The sequence below is a fragment of the Leguminivora glycinivorella genome, chromosome 15 (genome assembly GCF_023078275.1).
Source record: "Leguminivora glycinivorella isolate SPB_JAAS2020 chromosome 15, LegGlyc_1.1, whole genome shotgun sequence".
Taxonomy (NCBI): domain Eukaryota; kingdom Metazoa; phylum Arthropoda; class Insecta; order Lepidoptera; family Tortricidae; genus Leguminivora; species Leguminivora glycinivorella.
In genome coordinates this window covers 2,879,060-2,903,898 of record NC_062985.1, presented here as the reverse complement: position 1 = coordinate 2,903,898, position 24,839 = coordinate 2,879,060, and the positions used below count along the sequence as shown (strand labels likewise).

The window sequence follows — 24,839 nt, the reverse complement described above, 5'->3', positions numbered from 1 at the left end:
ATGAGCACATATATTTCTTCCTGAGTCATGGACGTTTTTATATCGTTGTAAATATATTGTTGTCTGAGTACCCCCAACACACGCCTTCTTGAGCTTACAGTGGGACTTAGTCAATCTGTGTAAGAATAACCTTATAATATTTATATTGTACCAGTTTGTGTGGTATAATAAAACATTTTAGCTATAACATTTTATTGTTTACTTTACAATATAATTAAGTTTAACTCTGTGACAGCAATTAATGACCTATTACCATAGTTATTTAGTAACAAGTAAATACTCGTACCTGCCGGTTACATAAAACCAAGCATAATACGACGCCTATAATTATATCGTCTATTGTTTCCTTTCCCGATTTTACCGCTTTCATGATTATATATGGTTTTGTGTTTTCCTTGTCTTATGAAACAATCGTTTTAAGGGTTCCGTAGTCAACTAGGAACCCTTATTTCGCCATGTCTGTCCGTCCGTCCGTACGTCCGCGGATAATCTTAGTGACCGTTAGCACTAGAAAGCTGAAATTTGGTACCAATATGTATACCAATCACGCCGACAAAGTGGTAAAATAAAAAAAGGAAAAAAATGTTTTATTATAGTACCCCCCCCTACACGTAATATTTTCCGAAATAATCGCTCCAAAAGTTTAAAAAAATGTGTCCCCCCTCTAACTTTTGAACTACTTATAAGTTTAAAAAATATGAAAAAAATTACAAAAGTAAAACTTTATAAAGACTATTTAGAAAAATTGTTTTATACTTGATAGGTTAAATAGTTTTTGAGAAAAAACGGGAAACTACGGAACCCTACACTGAGCGTGGCCAGTGCACGAAATAAAGCAACACATAATTAAAAGAAAAATATGGATAGAAGTTATGTTTAAACATAATTTCTATTTAAAAAGTCAAAGAGAAAGATATAAAGTAAAGTAAATGAACTGACCGTGACGTAACTCCTCAGTATTTCATAGTAATTCCATATTAGCAAATCGTTTTGTCAGTTCTTAAAACTAAGTTGATTTGACTAGTAGGAAACTAGCCTATTCTATTATGTAATAAGATTATATAAATTCAACATCGAACTGTCGAATAGTTCCGTCTGAAAATCAGCGCCGGGTTCTACAATAATATATCACTACATTATAACTTGGATGTAGTTACGCAGAAACGTTCCAATCCATCTGAAATTGTCACTGAAATGAAAGACTTTTGTTTTTCATACAAGGTCTAAAACTTAATGACAATTTCATGTGGAATGGAACGTTTCTGCGTAACTACGTCCACTTGTAAAATTCACTTGTGTGTATGTTTCTTTGAGATAAATTAAAAAAAGTAACTCTACGGATTTTATACGTCTTTTTCTAGAATACCTAATCCTTGAGGAAGGTTTATACAATTTTGAAAGATTTTGTGTAACCCGTGCAAAGCTGCGGCTGGTCGCTAGTGTAGGCTAAAAATAATAATCTTCAACATAATCACTCGAACTAATTACTAAAATAATAGGATACATAAAAAACGGCGAAGCATTTAGCAATCTAAAGCTAGTGAAAAAGAAAAACTATTTTGACCTGAAAATAAATGACCTACGTCAAGAAATAAGTACAAAATTCTCTTACATTCTTTTTTTCAATGAAACATTTTCCACTATAATCAATCCCCTTCAGACAACCTCTGAATAGTAAAATAAAAAAAACCGGCCAAGTGCGAGTCGGACTCGCGCACCGAGGGTTCCGTACAAACCTGCATTTGATATGAATTTCAACTTGATAGCTCTACGCATTCAAGAGGAAAAAAGTAATAAGTTTATATTTATTAAAAAATATATATTTTGTAATGTAACTAAAAATTTAAGGTTTTCGGAATTTTTCCTTTATGTGTGCTATAAAACGTTGCTTCATGCCAAATTTCAAGATTCTAGGTCGACTGGAAGTACCCTTTAGGTTTTGATTCCCTTGCGAGTACTTGCGAGTTTCAAAATATGCAGCTTAAATTGCTGTTTCTTTTGATTGCGTTGACATAGAAGTTTGATTTTGTTACAGCTTAAAGGTATTATAGACCTGAGTATTTGGTATGAATTTCAATTTAATACCTCTACGCGTTTATGAGGAAATGGGTAGTAAGGTTAAAATTATTTAAAAAAAATATATTATGTGATGTAACTAATAATTTATGGTTTTCGTAATTTTTCCTTTATCTATGCTATAAGACGTTGCTTCGTACCAAATTTCAAGATTCTGAGTTCACGGGAAGCACCCTGTAGGTTTTGATTCCCTTGCAAGTGTCGAAAATTTGCGGCATAAACGGCTGAATCTTTTGATTGCGTTGGCTTAGAAGTTTGATTTTTTCACAGCTTCAAGGGACAGTAGACCTGAGTAATTGATATAAATTTCAGCTTCATACCTCCACGCGTTCCTGAGAAAAAGGGTCTTGACAGACGGACGGACGGACAGACGGACAACAAAGTGATCCTATAAGGGTTCCGTTTTTTCCTTTTGAGGTACGGAACCCTAAAAACTAAATATACAAGCTTGAGGTGAGAAGTTTTGCTGATACGCGTAAGCAATAGTTTAGAATCATTCTTTAAACATTCTTTTGTACGTATTTCAAAAACTTCTTTACGAAATATTAAATAAATTAAAGCGTGCGATAGTTTATACGATAATCGTAGCGCTTTAATTCAAAATTTGATTTTAAGAAGGGTCTATAAAATTAGAAAGATCTATCTATATAATATTATATTTCGCTTAGCATTTCTATCCAGCGGGGAGCGGGGCACTGCGGCCAGCCTTCTGGGCACCTTAAATACCTAACAACAAAGACTTGGGCAAATCTTTTATTTGTAAGAATTTAATGTAAGTGTGTGTATGGTGTTTTATGTCGTTCAATAAAAAGTTTCTATATATTTAGACCTTCACATTAATTACTTACATGTAGTAGGTAGGCTTAAACATTCCTAATCGATTGATTAGGTAAATAAACAAAGAAATTGTCCCGCCTTCACAGTTATCGTCAAGACTTTCAACAAAAGATCGTACTTACATGTATTTTAACCCCCGACGCAAAAACGACGGGATGTTATAAGTATGACGTGTCTGTCTGTCTGTCTGTCTGTCTGTCTGTCTGTCTGTCTATCTGTTTGTCTGTCTGTGTGTGTGTCTGTCTGTGACATCGTAGCTCCTGAACGGATGAACCGATTTAGATTCAGTTTTTTTGTCTGAAAGCTGAGTTAGTCGGGAGTGTTCTTATGTATGTTTCATGAAAATCGGTCCACTATATCACGATCGGGGTTTTTTTCAAAAATTTTAATTTTGTGGTTAGGTTATTAAATGCACTCTTCAATATCTTTGTTGTTGTAGATGTCCATAGACGAGAGTAACCGCTTACCATCAGGCAACTTGATATTCATTTTCCGTGAAAAACCTTTCTGCCAGCTGGTGATGACATTAATATTATAATAAAGTTCCCCCCTAAATGAAAATGACCTTTACTTAAAACATTATGCAAAATGTAGGCGACAATGTTCGCCGCTTAAAAATTACTTACTTTGTCAGACTTTTAATGATTTAGAGCTTCCTCGAGCAGCGTTTTTGAAGAAAATTTTGAATGAATAATTTATTTGATCATCATCACGTTCAAGCTATTATTAGACATACATACATTTTAAAAGTACTACCGATACTCGCTAGATGCTGCTGTAATTTTGGAAACTTTTGTCTGTGATGAACGGAATCAGATTATCTATTTTCCAAGGCTGCAATGATGTTTGACATGTTCATAAGATTACGTGCTTGTGATAATCTGCAGAGTGGTGATTCCTTCCTGCCTACCACACTCATTCAGTAATACAGCTGTGATTTTATGTATGACTAAGTATATGAACAATTAAGCTATGTACTAACTAAGTTTTACGCTACAGAATAGATGTAGTGCGCAATGTTATTTCTTTGTATTTTCGCAAAAAATCAGGACAATAATACTTTGACCGAGATGACATAAAATATACGAACATTTTCGAAAAAATACGATGGAAAAACATTATGCACTATATCTGTATAACCCACGTCTGACGACCGGTCTGGCTCAGTCGTGACCCTGCCTGCTAAGCCGCGGTCCTCGGTTCGAATCCCGAAGGGCATTTATTTGTGTGATGAGGGCAGATATTTGTTCCTGAGTCATGGATGTTTTCTATGTATTTATCTATTTATGTATATCGTCGCTTAGCACCCATAGTACAAGCTTTGCTGCTTAGTTTGGGGCTAAGTTGATCTGTGTAACGCCGTGGCTTGCGTGGGCGACGGTCGCGAAATGGTCGCGCGACGGCGATGCGACGCATGCGAAATCAAACCTTATCGATATGGAAGTAGACGATGCGATGAGACGCGACGGCAACGGTCGCGCGACCGTCGCCCACGCAAGACACGGCGTAAAGGTGTCCCCAATTTCATAATTCAAAAATCATAGGGATTCGTAGCCAAACTTTGTTTTGAACATTTCTTGCCTTTCTAAGGAACACAGCCAAACTTCAATTTAATTTTTTCCTAACAAAATTCGTTAAAAATGTAGGCACCTTTATAAATTGGCGCGAATTTCGCACTCGGCGCAACTTGGGTCATCTTGGGAATTAGACGCGATCGTATTTTACGTGAAGTGGCAAAGTTCGTGCCCCGTTTAGTGGAGCGAGCTGCTGGCATGACTGATGGCTACAGAGGACTTAGTTGGTTGATTAAATAGTGAATCGTGGTCGGCTTACTAAGGTAAGTTGACAGCTATTTTGTTGGCCCTGAATGTGCATTGTGCAAGGGTCATAATTTGACAGACATTTAACGTTTAAAATAACAATGGCAAAGGTATGGCTGTGAAAATTGATGTTATTTTATTTTGGTATGGCTCTAAGCTCGCTCTGTTTTGTTATTGTATAAGTAATTAGGTACAGTGTTTAACTGAAATATTACATTCGTAATTTACGAGCTTACCCGCAATTCTTCACGTGTAAAATCAGCTGGTAACGCCGGTGCATGGTGAAATTAGTGAATCAAAACGGCTCTAAGGCAAATTGTCAAATTTCTAAGTACCTAAACAAACGATTTCCTATAAAAATATCTAGTAACGTTGAGGTACCTCGAGTACATAATTATAATGTATGTTCTTTACTCTGATATAAATACAGCAACAACATACAAAAAACCTTTTGTACAGCATTATAAGGGATTTTTACATTTTATAATGTTCCATAACCTGACATGGATTATTGCGACAACCCAGTAAGAATGATTTATTAATTCAATCCAGAACTGTATGAAATTGTATTGACCGATTCGCATACGACTTCCATACAGTTAGTCGAGCAAATAAATCCGTTCAAACGAGCCTCCTGCGCTGAAAACTCGAATAGTTTTCTGATACCCAGTAATGGCCACTATTACGGTATTGGTCATTAAGCAGAAATGTTAGTTTTAATGTTATTTTTGAATGTTAATGGTTATTGGATTTAACATAAGGCACAAAAGCATAAAGGTTACGCTGTCTTAATGGTAGTGGATAATAACTATCATTAAAAGTGGCTATTATGTTTAGAAATAAAATTTAATTATTGGTAATTTCGTAGCTAATTCTCACACCCACATTGAATGTTTAATATTGTATTTTTTAAATAATCGAGTGTATTTTCGAACATAAAATGTATGAATTATTAACTAACATTATATTCTTAAACTTAATTTTAAACAATTATATTTTTTTTATTCTTAACAATAGACATTGTGTCGAATATTCTTTCATGCATATAATAATTACATACAACACAATACTAAAACTACTACAAAAATATTCATCCTTCTAGTATTTACTACATTAATGTCCATAACTATAGCAATAAAAGTAATTTTGAATATAAAATAAAGATAATAATAACTCTTGAAATTTTTAACCCCGTGTGGTGACGGTTTAAGAATTTCACCACCTCCTTTCTTCCCGTAGGTGTCGTAGAAGTCGACTGTGGGATACTGTCACTGCAATGTCACAATTTGGATTTCTTTCAACCACTTTTTGCCTTGAGTGGCACTGCAACTTAGTAGTTCATATGCTCTGCCTACCCCTTTATGGGATACAGGCGTGATTATATGTATGTATGTATGTATGTATGTATGTGTGTATTGTAATAATAACTCGCATGACGGATATATCTTCAGTCGCAAGTTTCAGTAAGAAGTTTGAAGTACCCGTTTTTTGGCAGACACCCTAGAATAGTAAACACTTTTGAAGCGTTATTTGAGTCGCTACTTTTGATCCTGACTGTACTATCAGCTGAAAAAGTGCATGGAGAAATTATGAATGAATTCATTGATAAATTCGCCTGCAGTATTTCCATCTGATATAAAACATATAAAAAAGCCTTTCTCAACTGTGCGTTTCTGACCCGCACAGTTAGGCCGTTTTCACATTATTCGACCCGATATCGGATGTCGGAAGGATTTCAATAGAAAAAATTCAAGATGGCGCCTGTAATGTATGGGTTATCGGTCCGACATCCGATATCGGATCGGATAATGTGAAAACGCACTTAAACGTGGAATGAATTGTCGCCTGCAGTATTTCCAGACCGATACGACCCTCAAACCTTCAAGAAAAGAGCGTACAACCATCTCAAAGGCCGGCAACGCACCTCCAACACTTCTGGTGTTTCGGGTGTCCATGGGCGGCAGTGACCGCTTACCATCAGGCGACCTGTCTGCTCGTTTGCCTCCTATCCCATTAAAAAACATATATTCGTTTGTGTACTATTGTTAGTGTTATAGTTAAGTACTATTATTTCCTTCTAATTTCCGATATGCCCTGTTAAAGCGATTACCTTGAAGAAACGCTTACAGTGAGTAAATTGTCACATTTTGTACTGGAACGGGGATAGCGCCACCTATCACGGCCTTGGCACATTGTATTGACGGTAAACGTGTTTTAAACTAGTCCAGAGATTATGGATATAGTAGATATGTCCACCCCATACAAAAAAATGCGACCGCCTAAAAGCACGGCAAATGTAGATGGCGTTACTACAAATTTCTTGTTGCCTTGAGATCACTGTTAGATGGCGTTAAGTGTCACTTTTGAGACATAAATCTTTAAAAGAATATAATTAATTTTAGGACTCGTAACGCCATGCATGTACTAGATTGAAAGTTAGTTAATATTTCGCCACCCTTTCTATCGCTTAAATAGCTCAGTTATAGTAGCGTAAGACGATGGACGCGGCCCTGACGTCGTGGGTTCGATCCTCGGTAGTGAAAATCTTTTTTTTTTCTTTTTTTTAAATATTTTATACCCTTTTCAACCATCTCCTTTTAAATAGTGATTTTTTTAAATATTAGATTCACAACCCATTTCATTGAAATTTTGTTAGACACATGTAATGCAATAAGTTTAAAAATTGTCTTTCAGTATTAGTATTGATGGAAGGTAACCTAAGGTTCAACATCGTACCCATCGTACCTACTAACAGCAATACTCTGTCTTAACTAACCATAGACGTTATGCTCTTGTAATAAGGATTACAAATGTACAGTGACAGTTGTCCAGTTGCATGTACCACATTGAAAGTTAGTCTAGATATATTAATATCGACAATTACAAACGGTCAGCAGATGTTGCTTTATAGTATAATTAATAAATAAAGATTTTTTTTGAGTGTAGGTGGATATTGTCGATTTTAGTTTCGCTCAAGAACCTTTGCGAATACGTTACAGACTAAGGTGTAAATTATCTACGCATTTTGTTATGAAAAACGATACAATATACGGCTTAAACAAAACGCGGAATATAAATACATAACAAAAATTGCCTTGTGTTGCTTAATTCCGTGATTCAATATATGTATGTATTTACAAAAGCTTTGCCGCCATCCACGTCTTACTCAGCTTTAACATAAGACTGAAAATCACTTAAACATTAGTCTTTAGAGTCAAAATCTTTTTACTATTTTTACAATGAATGAATGACAAGTCTAGCTAGGAGGTTTTCCACGAACACCAGAGTTTGCGCTATGTGGCTATATATGTCACTCTATATGCCTGGATAGGAGTAAAAGAGAAAGATGTCCGCAATGTGTTAACCCAGGTGACAGCAGTAAGCCCTCAGTACTAGTACTGTCACTGGCTGTCATGGCCAACCTACTGCGTTTCGATACTGGTAAAATATCGAAGTATCATTCATTATGTTCTTTTTGTATCTAGGTTATTAATTATATACGAATATCAAAATATCAAAATGATGATAATTGATAAATATCAAGATGATTTTTAGTTTAAAGCAAGAAGATAAAAATATTTTCAGAAATATGTACCTACTCTTTTTATATAACAAAACGCATCCATCAGTCAAGCGCCGTGTATAGCCATCATCTTCTATTTCTGAATTGATTTTTAATAATAATTTACTAAGGTCTAAATCAGTTTACGACCAAACTAGAGTTATGCGACGTTGCAGTCAGCAGTCTGGCAACGTTGCATTTTGAAGTAACAAAACATTTAATATTCATTCAATTTGTCGTGAAAAGTCTTCATGACTTACTACTACTGGGGACGCTATTGCTATGTCTTGTATGGGAACCCTGCATTTTATGATTAAGCACTGAGACTTGGCACAGTTGTTCATTGGGTGGCCCTGAGTAGATAAAGATCGGGAGGCATCGAGAGCCCCCTTAATTTAGGAGGGAGGAAGGGGGGGAAGGCTGGCGCCTCCGCGCTTCCTTTGAAACCATATTTCTCAAAAACTATACAAAATAGGGCATGCGACATATCATTTTCGGATAAATGAAGGACGAGGAATTCATTTTTGGAACAAAAAAAATGTATTTTAGAACAAAAATACAAAATAAAATGGGAAAATCTGAAAATTAGATTTTTTTTATACATATTATTGCACATTTTATGAAAACTGTAATGGTTTTTTCTTAATAAAAAATATTATTTAATAGCTACATTTATCTAGTTTTAGAAAATGTATAATTTGTTATAGAAATATATTATACAACGAGTGATAAAAAATAATTTACATCGCCCGATAGGGTGATACGAATGCTCACTTCAATAAGTTTTGTCAATGATTTCGGGTATAATCACTAATTTTAACACACGAAAGCCGTAATCATTGTATTTTATGGCTATTTTAGTGATTAATGTAGTACTTAAAATAAAAAAAATACAAAAATTAAAAAAAAAATTAAATGGGATAACTTTTTTATAACATTATCCTATTTTGTTCTTTCTATACAATATATACCTAAAAGCAATAAATATGAATGAAAATCCACATTTATGTAGTTTATAAAAATATATAGTTTGTTATATAAATACATTACGAAACGCGAGATAAAAAATAATGAAAGTGACGTGGCAGGGCGATCTTGATGTACGGGTCAGCTTGTATGATTCGATGAGGTGAGGTAAAGGTACTCAAAGCTCTCAAAAAGTGTAGTTATTTAGAGTACTTCAAATTAAACAACATACTCCTATATAGTCCGAATTTAACTATTTATATTACATGAAATGAGCGATTGATATGATAGGTCAGATCTGATCTGATCCTAATACATCTTGTGAAATAGTAGTTATCTATATGATTTGCATAATTTATGGACAATTCTTACTTGACATATTTATTATTCCAGGGGGCTGATTTTTGAGTCTCACGGCGTTCGAATTCAGAAAATTGTCACTGAAAATAATAGGCAATTCACCGTTTTCAACCAGTATTTTAGTGACAGTGAGACTCAAAAATCGGCCCCCCAGATCTGCGTCCTGTACTTTGGTTAACGAGTGCCGAAAATAGTTATTAACCAAAAAAGACCGCCAAATTAACAGCATTTCACCGACAAAAGCTGCCTTGCACCATTTTTGTAAGGGTTATAGGTATATCAAGGTGTCCATGTATGGGGTCAACTAAGTAAACCCAATTCAAAATTTGCCATTATTTGCTACTTGTGGCTGGACGAAAGTCTGTAACAATTGGGATTTGGGAGCCTACTTGCCCGCAACGTTGCCTGTTGCTGCAGAAACATGCCTCGAAATTGTCGGATGCAGGTGTAAAAAACAGTGCCGCGTAAGGTGCAATCGTAAAAAAAGACTTTTTCTCAAACATGCAATGAAATATTGTCTTTACGTTCCTTAAAATGGGCTGGGAAGTATCGCTTTTTGGGCGCAACAACTCGAGAGGACTGTAAAGGGATTTCATATTATTTTTCAGTCCTAGGCCTGCAAAGTAACTTTTTTTTATAAAATATTGTCCTTTAGAGCATTTTTTTTATTTCATTGTATGTTTGAGAAAAGCACTATACATGCCTCGGCGTGAAAACGGATTCCCGGCCTCGTATCCCTATCCGGCCTCGCTCGCACGCTCGCTCGGCCGTATATACCCACTTGGCCGGAAATCCTCATTTTCCCGGCCTCTGATGTAATGTACTATTTAAATTAAATGTGCGGAGCTGATGTGCTTATGCAGTGGATGTTGTGATATATACATAATTAAATTCAGACTATTCATGTTGTTTTATTGAATAACTCAAAATAGCTACACTTTTTGAGAGCCTTGAGTACTAGTCCCGATACACATGTTTTCGTCTAGTCAGACCATTTTTTGAGGTTCTCCTTTGTACAAAAGCAATGTCTTAGTTCAAAAATCATTAATGTTTAATGCTAATACGAATCTAGTTTATTTTTTATGGCACTATTGCGCAATAACTAACTATCATTGATACTGAAAGGAAGAATATGACGATTTTTATTTTATCTTTTATGGATGGGTAAAACCGATTTAAGGGGGCCCAAAGGAAGTAACTAAATTCTGCTAGTAAACTAAAAAATCTTCAAGCCTATGCATGCAGAACTGCTTTAGGAGAGGAGAACGTGATTAAGACATTTTTTTTTGCAATATAAGTCACATGCAATTTTATTTTACAATCAAAATAAACTATATTATAGGACTTTTACAATTTTCTGTACTGGGTCGTGATATACCTACATGTGTAAACGTTATTAGAATAAGTATATTTCTGTATTACTAGACGAACTCCACTGCATAGCGGGTAGTACCTTTACCTCACCTCATCGAATAATGCAAGCTGACCCGTACATTAAAATTTTCATTTTCATTATTTTTTATCTCGCGTTTCGTAATATATTTATATAACAAAATATATATTTTTATAAACTGCATAAATGTGGCTTTTTATTGATATTTATTGCTTTTAGATATATATTGTGTAGAAAGAACAAAATAGGATAAAGTTAAAAAAAATTATCACATTTTTAATATTTTTTAAAATTTTTGTATTTTTTTTTATTTTAAGTACATTAATCACTAAAATAGCAATAAACTACAATTATTACGGCTTTCGTGTGTTAAAAATAGTGATTATACCTGAAATCATTGACAAAACTTATTGAAATGAGCATTCAAATCACCCTATCGGGCGATGTAAATTATTTTTTATCACTCGTCCTATAATATATTTCTAAAACAAATTATACATTTTCTAAAACTAGATAAATATAGCTATTAAATAATATTTTTTATTTAGAAAAAACCATTACAGTTTTCATAAAATGTGCAATAATATTTATAAAAAAAAATCTCGTTTTCAGATTTTCCCATTTTATTTTGTATTTTTGTTCTAAAATACATTTTTTTTGTTCCAAAAATGAATTCCTCGTCCTTCATTTATCCGAAAATGATATATCGCATGCCCTATTTTGTATAGTTTTAGAGAAATATGGTTTCAAAGGAAGCGCGGCGGCGCCAGCCTTCCCCCCCTCTTCCCTCCTAAATTAAGGGGGGCTCTCAATGCCTCCCGATCTTTATCTACTCAGGGCCACCCAAGGAACAACCTGTGCCAAGTCTCAGTGCTTAATCATAAAATGCAGGGTGTTGTGCAATAGCGTCCCCAGTATAAGTTACCTAATTTCGTCACTCTGATTAAGTAGAAGTTTGGTGTGGCGGTCAAAGATACTGCTTTTTAGCTGCGATAACTTGAGCAGCAGACGAGGTTCGAATCTCACCGGGGAGACCTTGCTTTTTTGTGAATCTTTTTTTATTTTTTTATTTAAGTAATACTTTGTGTTTGATTTATTTTTATTCATTATATTTGATGGGAAAATAAGTACTAATATTTCATATCTCAGGTTTGACATGTTTTTACACCCCGAACTACCAATATTCCATGTTTTATCAATCTGGACCAACACTTAGTATGGTAATGAAAAAACTTTTCAAAGAATTTGGTGAATAAAATTGGCCTATTAATATAATTATTGTTTTATTCCCCAATAATATACAATATCTATCATTTTGACAACTTTAGTCTCATTCTGATCATAGTGCCGTCTGACTCTGTCGTGCTGAAATTATGTAGTTGTTTGTGGTAAAACATTTTTATACTACTAAAAATGAAATAATCAGAAAGTAATACTTCCGTCTTAGTGCGTTATCACATTATCCGATCCGGTATCAGATGTAGGACCGATATCGATATCCAATATATTTAAGCCGCTATCTTTGATTTTTGCCTTTAAAATTCTTCCTTCATCCGATATCGCGGATAGGATAATGTGAAAACGCACTTAGAGTTGTAATATTTTACCTAGCATATTTTGGTTTTACTGGAATGTACATTCAAGATAATTCAGAATTATCGTTAAAACTTATGCAAAAAAATCAAAAACCATAAAATTAAAATAAAACACAAAAAAACTGTTATCTTCACTTTGTGTCTCTCCGCCGGGATTCGAACCCGTGATCTCTGGATTGAAAACCAAACCAACTTCAACCGTGACCATAACGTGTCTTGACAATTGGCACGAAATTCGCCATCATCTAGCTTTCACTAATGTGTCAGGCGTTTCGATGTTCCTGCTGAAAAGTAAATACTTAAGTTATTAAGTTGCACCTGTCAAATGATTGAAGAGAAAAACGTGAGACGGATGTATGGGATGACAAGTCTGTACTGTATTGGCAAGGTGCAGGGTGCAAAGCGGGTGGAGGCCTGGAGGGGGTAACTAAAAGGATGACAGCGCTCACCAGCGCTCACTATGGCCAAAATTGACATTCCTGTCACTGACTTACGTTGTCAAATCCATATTGCAGTAAACATTTTCGAGATAAATTTAATATGGGCCTAGTAAAATTTGTTATGGTGAATTGTAATAACACCAAGAAAAATAGCGACTAAATTCTAGCTATTTCCAAGACTGTGGTGGAAACGAAACCACCGTTTAAGTGGATAATTGCCGTAAGAAGAAAAGTGTCATCTAACCTCTGATTATTTAAAGTGCATAATCATTTGATACAAGTATTGAATTTACGGTGAATTTATAATGCAAACTTTATTGGAGGTAGAAAAGCCGATGTGGAAGCCAATCCCAGTTACGAGTATGTTCCAAAATCATTTGAGTTGTTCCCTCATGTCTGCTCCTGTGTACACATCGAAACGGATTGACAAAAATGCGTAAACATCGAAGTTTCAATGGGATGAAGGAGCACGAAAACAAGAAAAGCAGAAGCAGGCCATGCACTAAAGGCTTATCACATTTTAAATAAATTTCCTGAGAACTTATTTCATCGCATTGATGACTATATATTTGTTGTGATATGGTAAACCTCTAATATTTTCAAGTAAATGAAACAAGTTTTTGTAATGTATATTATAATTAAAAGTTATTATAGCTAGTTTCTTTTTATTTTACTATAAACCCTGTACCCTGTCCCTGAATGATATATTGGGTTGGTAAGAAAGTAATGAGTGAATCATAACCAATATTGTAATTTTTATTTAATTTATTATTTTAATCATTTATCAAAAATATAACGGCCTTCGTTATCTACTATTTGTCTCCATCGTTATGGTAAAGAATGAATAGCATCGGCGAAGAAGTTCTTAGGTTTAGATTCAAAAAACTCAGCTATGTACTGTCGTAGATGGGCTTGATCATCGAACTTTTTTTCATTCAAGGCATTGCTTAGCCATCTGAACAATGCGTAATCCGTAGGTGCCAAGTCTGGAGAGTACGGTGGATGAGGTATCACTTTCCAACCTAGCTCCAATAGCTTTAGCCGAGTCACTTTTGCAATGTGTGGGCGAGCATTGTGGTGTAAGAAAAAACTTTAGCATGCTGTGGACGATTCTGACAGATTTTTTGGTTTAAATTTTCAAGCTGATTACAGTATACTGATGCGGTAACAGTCATTCCACTTGGTAGGAGTTCCCAGTGAATAATACCATGAATGTCCCACCAAACGGACAGCATAACTTTTTTCGGGTGAGGCTCTGTTTTTGGTGCCTCTATTCCTTTTTCGTTTGGAGCTAGTCACTGACGTTTGCGTGTGTGATTTATATATAAGACCCATTTTTCATCTCCAGTGATAAGATGGTTCAACCAGTTGAATGTGCGGCGAAAAGACAGAAGTTGTATACAGATATCGGCACGGCGGTTTAGTTGATCTCTATCAAGTTCGTGCGGTATCCAAACACTGTATTTGTAGTTTTTTCCCAACTCGTGTAAATGTGTTTCTATGGTGACATGAGAGCAGCCTAACTCGGTAGCAAGAGTACGACTCGTTAGCCTCGGATCTCCTTCAATTAAGGTTTTTAATTTGGCTACATCAATCTTCACCGGTCGACCAGACTTAGGTTGATCTGATAATGAAAAGTCGCCACTACGAAACCGCTGGAACCATCGTTTCGCCGTGGCCTCAGACACAACTTCAGGAGCAACACGCTGACATATATTACGCACTGCTTCGGCGGCTGAATGGCCAGACTGAAATTCATATAGTAAACAATGCCTTACATGCACTTTTAATTCGTCCATTTTCTTCCTTATATTAGCTCGGCGACAGCTAGTGAATGACTGACGAGAAACTGTGCGACTAGCCCTTTATATACTTTCGACCATAGAAGATTCTAGAACTCGCTCAAAAATTTTATGTGGAATTCAATCGATCGCTCATTACTTTCTTACCAACCCAATAGTACCTACAGTTAGCCTATGAAAATGACATATCAACAATTTCAAAAACCAATGATTTATTTATACTTTATTGCACATAAGTTCAAATGGTGGAATAATGTCTTCAATCTCTAGAAAATTCCCAGCTAGAACCAATTTCTTGCCTTTATTCATTGACCGATATCGCATATATTATGTTTAAGTCGCCATCTTTGATTTTCGCCTTTGAAATCCTTCCTACATCCGATATCGCGGATCGGGTATAATGTGAAAACGCACTTAAGGTTGTAATATTTTGCCTATTCTGGAATGTACGTTCAAAATAATTAAGAATTATCGTGAAAACTTACGCAAAAAAAATCTAAACAAATAAAAAACCATAAAATAATAATAAAACCCAAAAAACTGGATATCTTTACGTGTGTCTCCACCGAGGCTTGAACCAGTGACCTCTGGATTGAAAAGCGAACGAACTTCTGATGAGACCATAACGTGCCATGACAATGTGCCCGAAATTCGGTATCATCTAGCTTTCGCTACATGTCAGGCATTTCGATGTTCCTGCATAAAAATAAATAGTTAGTCAGTTCCACCTGTCAAATTATTGAAGAGAAAAACCTGAGACGGATGTATCGGATGACAAGGCTTGCAAATTTATTAAATATAGATATGTGCCAAATGGGACTATGAGCGACATCTATCCATTTCCGCTGCAAACAATTGTTTCGTTTTGACAGTCGCATTTTGTGGTACGGGGTGGCATAGTCTGTATATATGTAGTTTGTGACTAGTCTTAGCCGTTCAACTTAAACCTACTTACCTACTTAAAATCTACGTTTTGATCAAGAAGAAGTGAATAGAGAGGACAAATAGATACTACACATTTTTAAAATAAAGGAAAAATGATATTACCTAATCACAAAATTTAAATTTGGAAATAAAAACGCCGACATTGTGGGCCACTTTCCACCAAACCTAGCTAAGAACATTCCCGACTACTTCAGCTTTCAAACAAAAAAATCTAAACCTAAATCGGTTCACCCGTTCGAGAGCGACAATGCCACAGAGAGACAGACAGGTCAAACTTATAACACCCGTCGTTTTTAACCCCCGACGCAAAAACGAAGGGGTGTTATAAGTTTGACGTGTCTGTTTTGTTTGTTTGTCTGTCTGTATGTCTGTCTGTCTGTCTGTCTGTCTGTCTGTCTGTCTGTTTGTCTGTCTGTCTGTCTGTGTGTGTGTCTGTCTGTCTGTGGCATGTTTTGGCTGAAAGCTGAGTTAGTCGGGAGTGTTCTTAGCCATGTTTCATGAAAATCAGTCAACTATGTCGCGGTCGGGGGTTTTTTCAAAATTTTAATTTTGTGGTTAGGTTATTGGGGGTTAAACTTACATTTCCGACAGGACTCAAACCTGCAACTTTCTGGAACAACCGTTCAGTCGCTCTGCCATTGCAACAACATTGAAAAAACACCCCGTGACCTCTACCTACCTACTTATAATGTTGTCAACTTGTCACCTATGGACACCTGCATAAGAGGATTCTGCCAAGCGTTGTTATGCGAAGGTAAAATATGACTAAAATAATTATGCAAGATAATGGTAATTCTAGTCATTTTTTTTTTTGACGGAGTGGGAATGCACGATGTGTGGGACTCGCCTGAAGTATGTGTTTGAGAAATCCCCAAATTGGTCAAATGCGCTCTTTTCCCAAAAAATTGAAGATCAATTAGTCCACAGGAGATAGTTCATCTCGCAGGTTAGCTATAAAAACATGACATTTTTCAAAAATCTACAATATTAGTATATGGTATATGCGATATGACAGTTATGCTATTTGTACAATTATGCAAAAGTATCATTCGGGTAAAAATATTTCTGCGAAAGCTGCTATGCCAAATGTATTTCGGACAATCGATATTCTGCAAGATAAAGGGAACCCCTGCCGCGAAGATGATGTCATCGCGTCAATCATTGGCCGAAAAAACAGTATTTGCGAAAGAGAATTACCCTCACGACCAATAATTTGGTGGTTGTAGCCTTTAAATCCTAAAATAACCTAAAATTTACTTAAGCAAAAGTTCCTTTAATGTCAAACTTACTTTATGCTTGCCCAGGTTGGTGACAGCGCATCCTAGCACTGCTTCACGCCCTAAGAAGAATGTATGGTTGCCGATCGGCCGCTCGAACTCTGGGTCATCGGGGAATTTCTTCGTGGTTGTTTGAGCATCTGAAAAGAACAAATTAAAACATTATTAGTTATTTGTTTTTTTATTTTAAATGAGCTTACTTTTGGGCACAGACTAGCTGAGGCGTAGTCGTGGTTAACAACAATCGGCCAGAAGGTGCCTGTACTGTACACCCTTGATTTAAACTGGGTTATATGAGCTGGGAAAATATATTTAGACGCCGACACTCCTTGCCAGTGCGCATAAAAAAGAAGACGCAAAGCGCTTCGTGTAAAGTTTACAACCTGTATTGCCAAAAGAAGAAGACAGAGCATAATTATATTATTCAGAGCAGAGCTGAGCAGTTTCATCATAATTATTATTAATAATAATTATGATGAAACTGCTCAGGTTAGTGCCAGTCAGCAATTAAGCGGGTAATAAAAAACGAAATTATGGAATAAAATTGTAGTGACTGTTCCTACAATTTTGCTCAAGCTATATTTGGTCTCATGGTCCACAGTCGATTTCTACTGAGCCCTTTTTTTATCGGGTCAAGGAAAAAAAAGATACTAACATTTTTCGTGTATTCTTTGCGACGTCTTCATATTACGAATACAAAATAATGTCAACATCATTAGGCTTTCTAGGAAAGACAAGACGGCCTTGACCCGATAGGACGCAACGCCGGCAGGAGGTTAATGAAGTAAACATAGCGTATTTCTACTATATCTGATAATAGCTTTTGTTCGACTGCGTGCTATTATTTTGTTGGCTAGCGCCTGATCAAAAAATAAAGGCAATTACATCATTCGAGGAAAATAATTGCACACATTATCAGGCGTTGGCGCAATTATCTCATTTTCATGGTTCAATTGTTGTTTCACATGCAGCGTGGAAGTGAGATATTTTGTACAAGCTTAAGTGATACTGATACTCTATGCTTCCAAGATAAAAATTATTTAATGTCCATCCCGCTCAAACAACACCCCGTAAACTATACTGGTAAAAACTATTATTATTATTTTATGTTTTTCTTAATATTTCTCCTTTTTCAAGGGAGGTTTGTTTATTATTATACGGGCCATGGCCAAGTATAATTAAACGAAGTAATAATTAAATTGTGTCAGATATGATAGAAGACGTTAAAAATTTTCTTTTAATACGACATGTGTTTAATATTGTGGCTTTTTGGAAAGTTCCTATAACATATTATTATTATTATTCAGAGCCTACTGTGTTCCAAAGCTGGGCAAAGGCCTCCCCCCTCTTTTTCCAATCTTCTTTGTCTAGTGCTATTTCTGGCCAGCCAATCAAAAACTATACAATCTCTAAATCACATTGCAACTAAACCGGTTCAGCGGGTTAAGCGCGAAGAGATCATTTTGAATTTCGTCGAATCACCTTTGAAATAAAGTCATAGACGTAGCTACATAATCATATACGAGTATGTAGGCTTTCGACGGGTGTAGTACAGATTAGGGTTGTAAATAGAAAAAAAAACCAAATGTTTTTTTTTCAGAATTATGAAAAAAAACCGAGCACCTTGGTTTTTTTTCTAAATATGGTTTTTTTTCAGATGAACAAATAATACGACAATAACGGTTTTTCGTTAAATGTAACGTGTTTCAATAACAATAACGTACATTTTAATTCAGTATACAAACGTTTATTGGGGAATCCCCGATGCGGCGTGTAGCGTGGAGAAGCGGTGGTGTTGCCAACAGTAAATAGTGATAACTACAAACTACAGATTTCGTAAATGTTACTTTTATAAGACCAGAAATTAAAGTTATTTGATTAAATTCGTTTAATAGTTAACATTAAGTCTAAAAAACCGTATAAAAGTATTAACTACTTTGCAAATTTTGAGATTTCGTACTTTAGAAAAAAAACATACTCCAGAAAAAAAACTGTTTCTTTTCACGGTTTTTTTTTCATGTTTTTTTTCAAGCCAGAAAAAAAACCGTTTTTTTACAACCCTAGTACAGATGTAGTACATAATATTTTTTCATCGTATTTTGTTAGAAAAGTTGGTATTTGTAGTGCTATTTCGGTCAACGTTACACTTCTTGTACTGAGACTGACTGAAATAGTATGTATGACCCGTTCCTGAGTTTCCGTTAAAATACGAAGAAAAAACATATTTGTAGTTGCTTCATTTCTAGTGACAAAAGCATCCAAAACTCCAGTTATCCGCGTGTCAGCTTCATTATGTGAGTAAAGCTCGTTTACAGAGTACGTCGCTAATATTTCTCCAGAGCTTTATTGTACAAGCTCCGCTGCGAGTATTCCCTGTTGGCAGCAAAATGAACTTTTCTAAATTGTCTCATTCTAAAGCTTGGCTGGCAGCTCGGCTGTATTAACTACGTTTTTAGTTAAAGTTTTCGGCTTTAATACTAAATACACTGCTTGTTTAAAACGGTATATTGTAGATAAAATACTGAAGTATAGCTAGGTTGGAAGCGCTGGTAGCCTAGCGGTAAGTACGTGCGGCTTTATCTCCGGAGGTTGCGGGTTTGAACCCCGGATTGCACCAATGGGATTTTCGGAATTTATGTTCGAAATGTCATTTGATATTCGCCAGTCGCTTTTCGGTGAAGGAAAACATCGTGAGGAAACCGGACTAATTCCAATAAGGTCTAGTTTAGCCTTCGGGTTGGAAGGTCAGATGGCAGTCGCATTCGTAAAAACTAGTGCCTATGTCAAATCATGGGATTCGTTGTCAAAGTGGACCCCAGGCTCCCATGAGCCGTGGCCAATGCCGGGATAACGCAAGGAGGGTGATGAGCTAGGTTATGCTAGGGCTAGGGTGCATGGAGCGCGCCATGCTCAGTACCTATTAAGATGCAAGATCGAGTAAGGAATACCGATATCCGTCGTCGCACTAAGGTTAAAGACGTAGGTTTCGTTATTACTAAACTAAAATGGAGTTGGGCGGGACATGTTGCTAGGAAGAGTGATGGCAGGTGGACCAAAATGTTAACGGAATGGTGGCCGCTAACAAATGTAAGAAGTGCCTGGCATCCGTTGGCTCGTTGGGTCGACGACATCCGAAAAACTGCGGGTCACAACTGGATGAGATAAGCCCAGGACCGGGAGAAGTGGCGAACTAGAAGAGAGGCCTATGCTCAGCAGTGGGCGATAAAGGGCTGATATGATGACGATGATGCTAGGGCTAGTTTGGACCGAAATAGTCTTATAGTAACAATCGGAGGACAAAAATACTACGGGCTCTTGTATGTGTTCAGTTTGTTTGTGAAACATGAACCTTATTTCCTGCCCCTCAAGCACAACTTGCCTTGTCGCGCGCGAGTCCATACTTGAAGTCGCGCTTGATGTATGGACTCGCGCGCGACAAGGCAAGTTGTGCTAAAGGGTCTGGTATGGTTTATTAATTTATATAGTTAGTTTTCAAGTATCATGAGAAAATTGTGATTATTTTTTCTTTTGACAAATATTTCTTTTTAAACCCCCGTGCGTGGAGGTCTCTGTTGAAATAGTGGTAGAAAAATAACAACAAAAAAATTAACGTAAGGTACAGCGGGGCAAATCTCGACTGGGGGGCAAATGTCCATTTTTTACATGTTTTGCAATGACATAGACATAGACAATGTTTCCATTATTAAATAGAGTTTCCACCGGTTATATCACAGAGAACCTCCTATAGAGTAGAAATCTTGTATATTTTGTTCGCGATACGAGTCACCAGTGTTTGGGGTGCGAGGAGCGGGCGGGGAATGTGTTAAGCGCGCTGTGATTGGCCGTTTCAAGGACGGCGGGCAGTCGCGCCAGATGAAAAGGGACAGAAGTATGACTGTCCCTCTACTGACGCGTAAGTGGCCAATGTAAGTTGACCTATGCCGGCTCTGAATAAATTATAAATATGACTTATTTGTGGAATGTAATGCCGTCTGTTTTTAAATTTGAGCTTCTTGTTACCTTTCCACACCATTTCACACTACAGGTGGACATCTTTAAGGCATCAAAATACCCTTTTCCAATTTTTTAGTGCGAAAAACACGCGCTGTTACTTGGTCGATACTGATCGGGCACGGCGAGCGCCCGCGCTTATATCAGTGCAAATACTAGGAAGGCTGGCGACCGCGAGTCGTCTTGTAATGGATGTCTATAGGGGTTGGTCTGTGGGTTATATACAGTAGGCGTGTTCAGTGGATACATGTAGAATTATAGTGGTAATAATGGAAAAGATGGATTAGTTACCATTGACCCCCAGTCGAGATTTTCCCCGCTGTACCTTATTTACTCAATAAATATACAAACAGCCTACGAGTAATCAGTGAAAAATAAACTGTATTAAATTTATTTTTCCTTAATAAAAACGATACCTACATCTACTACAGTACCTCAATGTCATAGTGTAGCAAAAGGTAGTCTAAATACCTTTATGAAAAGGTATTTAGACTACCTCGCTTGTAAACAGTGTTATTACATGCCTGCGTACTGATACGTAATGAGCAATTTTGTCGCCCTCGGGCGGTAAAGTTTATACCTGGGTGGGGCCTTCCACGACCTGTCAAAAATTACAAGATGGCGGACGAATGTTAAAAATGTCAGCGTAGGTATTTTAATACATTTAGTTTAAAATTTGGTTATTACTTCGCGAGTGTGATGAAAAACATTGTGTATATCACGGGCGGGTGTATAATATCACCTTCAGCGTCGGGCCTCTCGTTCGTAATCATTCACTTTCAACCCTTAATACAAAATGTACTATTACGTTTGCTTATCTGTAATATGTTAAGCAAAACACAAAACCAATTAAAAACTAGGTAAGTTATAAAAGTAGTACAAAGTAAAAGAACAACTTCGACTTCTAATTTGACGTCAGAAACGGCGAAAGAGGAACAAAATTCAACCAAATAAATACATTTCCAATTCCACAGCTCTTTTGGAAGTGATAAATTAATACTAGACACTATTGATTTGAGGATATGAATAGAACTAAAAGTTTTCTTTGAGCTGTGAGATTGGAATTATACATTTATTCTACAAATACGAGTAGTTTCTGGGTATCCAAACGTTTATACAAATTTGGAATTGTAGTAGTAATTACTAAGTATTAGTAGTAATTACTTTATTGTGTACAACAGCTTTTTTACAGTCCACTACAAAGAGATGTATCCACTTTTTCACTTTATGGCATTGTAATAAGGTGAAAAAGTGTATACATCTCTTTGTAGTGGACTGTACCTTCAAATCAAGAGTGACTTGCACAGGCATCTTCTGGGCGAGCTCACTCCATCGTATGTCACGTTTTTGCCTTTGGCTCCACAGACTAGCCAAAGGCAAAAAGTGTAAGCCCATATATTATAATTAAAAAAAAAATTTTTTTTAGTATTTTCACATTATTTCGACAGAAGGTTGATTCGGATGAAAGTTAGGCCAGGTTACGTAGCCAAAATGTCACAATTGGTAACGCTCATATCTCTCGCTCTCTCTCTCTCTCTCTCTCTCTCTCTCTCTATCGTTTTTTTTGTATTGGTGCAACAGAATCATTTGCGTTTAGATTGCCACGTCGTAGCGTCAACGTTGGCACTTTAGGGTCCCCCCACATCTAGTCGTCTCGCGAGCGTCGCGTCGGGCCAACTGTATGGAAAAAGACGTCGTCGACGCGACGTCGACGCGGCGTCGGGCTTTGCCCGACGCGACGCTCGCGAAACGCTAGATGTGGGGGGACCCTTAGCTAGGCAGTCTGATCTCTTCTCTCTTGCGGGCGAAACTAGCACACTAGTTGAATAAAGTTTATCGTACCGGTGCATCCCCGTCCTGCGAAATTCCTGCCAACAAACTGTAGTAGGTACTGCAGTTTGGTATATAATAAGTCAATGTTGAAGCTTGTGTTGGTGTAACAGATTTGTTACTTATTTTTATTTACTAAGCATTTATTTTTATTTTGATTTTTTTTGTTTTAGGTCAAATTGTACTCATAATCACGAGTACTTTCAATCTCACTGGGAGATAAAAAGTGTCCCAGAATTTACTTTCCTCTTTTGTTACCCCACACAACATGTACGGAAAATGGTAAGAAAATAAGAAAAAATCGTATGGGACAATTTTTTTAACTACTAGGATTGAAAAAGCTAGTAATTCCGAGTAGAAATAGCATATTTTTTTTCAAAAATATCACATTTCATAAAAGTGGCGAAAAGAAAAAGAAATGCTCTATTGGAATAATTATGTTATGTATATTTTGAACCTTCGTCTTTCGGCTACTTAAAAAGTAAAATATTGGGTTGGCACAAAAGTAATGAGACACTTGGTTTACGTTTTATATTTTTTATTATTATTACAATACAAAAAGCTTAGTCGATGATGTAATCACCATTAGCATCTATGACTTCTTGCCAACGATCCGGCAAAGTTTGGATGCCTTTCGCCCAGAACTCTGATGGCTGTGCCTTGTAAAAGTTGTTCAACTCCACCTGTACATCATGGAAATCATTGAATTGTTTACCCCGCAAATGTCGTTTCAGGGCTCTAAACAAATGAAAGTCTGATGGTGCGAGGTCTGGAGAATAAGGTGGGTGGGTGGCGAACGGTAGATGCGACATGAGGTCGAGCGTTATCATGTAGTAAAATTACAGTGGCTCGTCTTCGTCGTTTTTTCTTGATAGCAAAAGATAGTTCGGTGAGCTGTGTTGAATATTTGTTAGCGTTTACAGTTTCATTGTGTAATAGTTCATGAAACAGCATGCCTTGCGAGTCCCAGAAACAACAAAGCAAAACTTTTAAGCGGTTCTTTTGACTCAACTTCGGTTGAGTTGGTGGCGTTTCTTCTCGAGGCAGCCAAAAAGCACGACGTGTATCGTTCTCATAATAAATCCATGATTCATCTCCCGTAACCAGATCAGTCAAAAACTCTTTACGTCGGGGTCGCAGCAAAAGTGATTGACAGATGGCGACACGGACTGCACGACTGGCGTCGGTAAGGATGTGCGGTACCCATCGAGCCAAAACTTTTCGATACCCAAGCTCATGCAGATGGTATTCCACAGCGTGGTGACTGCAGTTAAGTGCTTTTGCTAATTCACGAGTAGTAGCATCAGGATTCGACTGTAGTTCGCGGCGTAAATCGTCATCATTGAATGCAGGTGGTCGCCCTGAGCGTGACTGACTTTCAAGGCTCCTGTCTCTTGATTTAAAACGGTCAAACACAGACCAATACAACAAGACGGCCCTTACAGGGCGACTCGCGGTCACCAAGCATACGACAAATCAGGTTTATAAAAGTTTGAACGCGTGCGACACCGATCAGTACTATCAGTAGCGCCCAAGTATACGACCCGTTAACAGTGTCCGTGTCTGCTCGGGAAAAAATCTTAAATAATCAAATTTGGTTGCAAACAATGGTCTCTTACAGCATAAAGTGGTGTGACAAGTCTTCTAACACTTATACATATAAAAAACATGGAATAACATTCCACAGTTAAGTCAAATTAATTATTTTGTTGAATATTGTTTATTATCCGCGGAGTTCATTTATACTGGTCAATATGGTTGTGCTGAGCGGCGCCGAGGCGCGTCCATCCCTTTTTGCCGAGTTAACAATGTGATATGCTATCCCTTTCACGTAAACGACTAGGCATGGGGCCATGTTAGTTTATGTCTGTTGCGGGAACTTCGTACTGCCGTTCGTACCATGTGCTACCATTTTATGATATATA

General features: G+C 36.7%; 1 protein-coding gene across 1 annotated transcript in view; it reads right to left on the bottom strand.

Annotated features, from left to right (window-relative positions):
- LOC125233799 (limbic system-associated membrane protein-like) overlaps nt 1-24,839 on the bottom strand; it is a 122,989-nt gene that overhangs the window by 71,908 nt on the left and 26,242 nt on the right. The window contains exon 3 of the mRNA XM_048139909.1: nt 17,086-17,213. Within this exon, the coding sequence (XP_047995866.1) occupies nt 17,086-17,213 (128 nt within the window). The remainder of the gene's footprint in view (nt 1-17,085; nt 17,214-24,839) is intronic.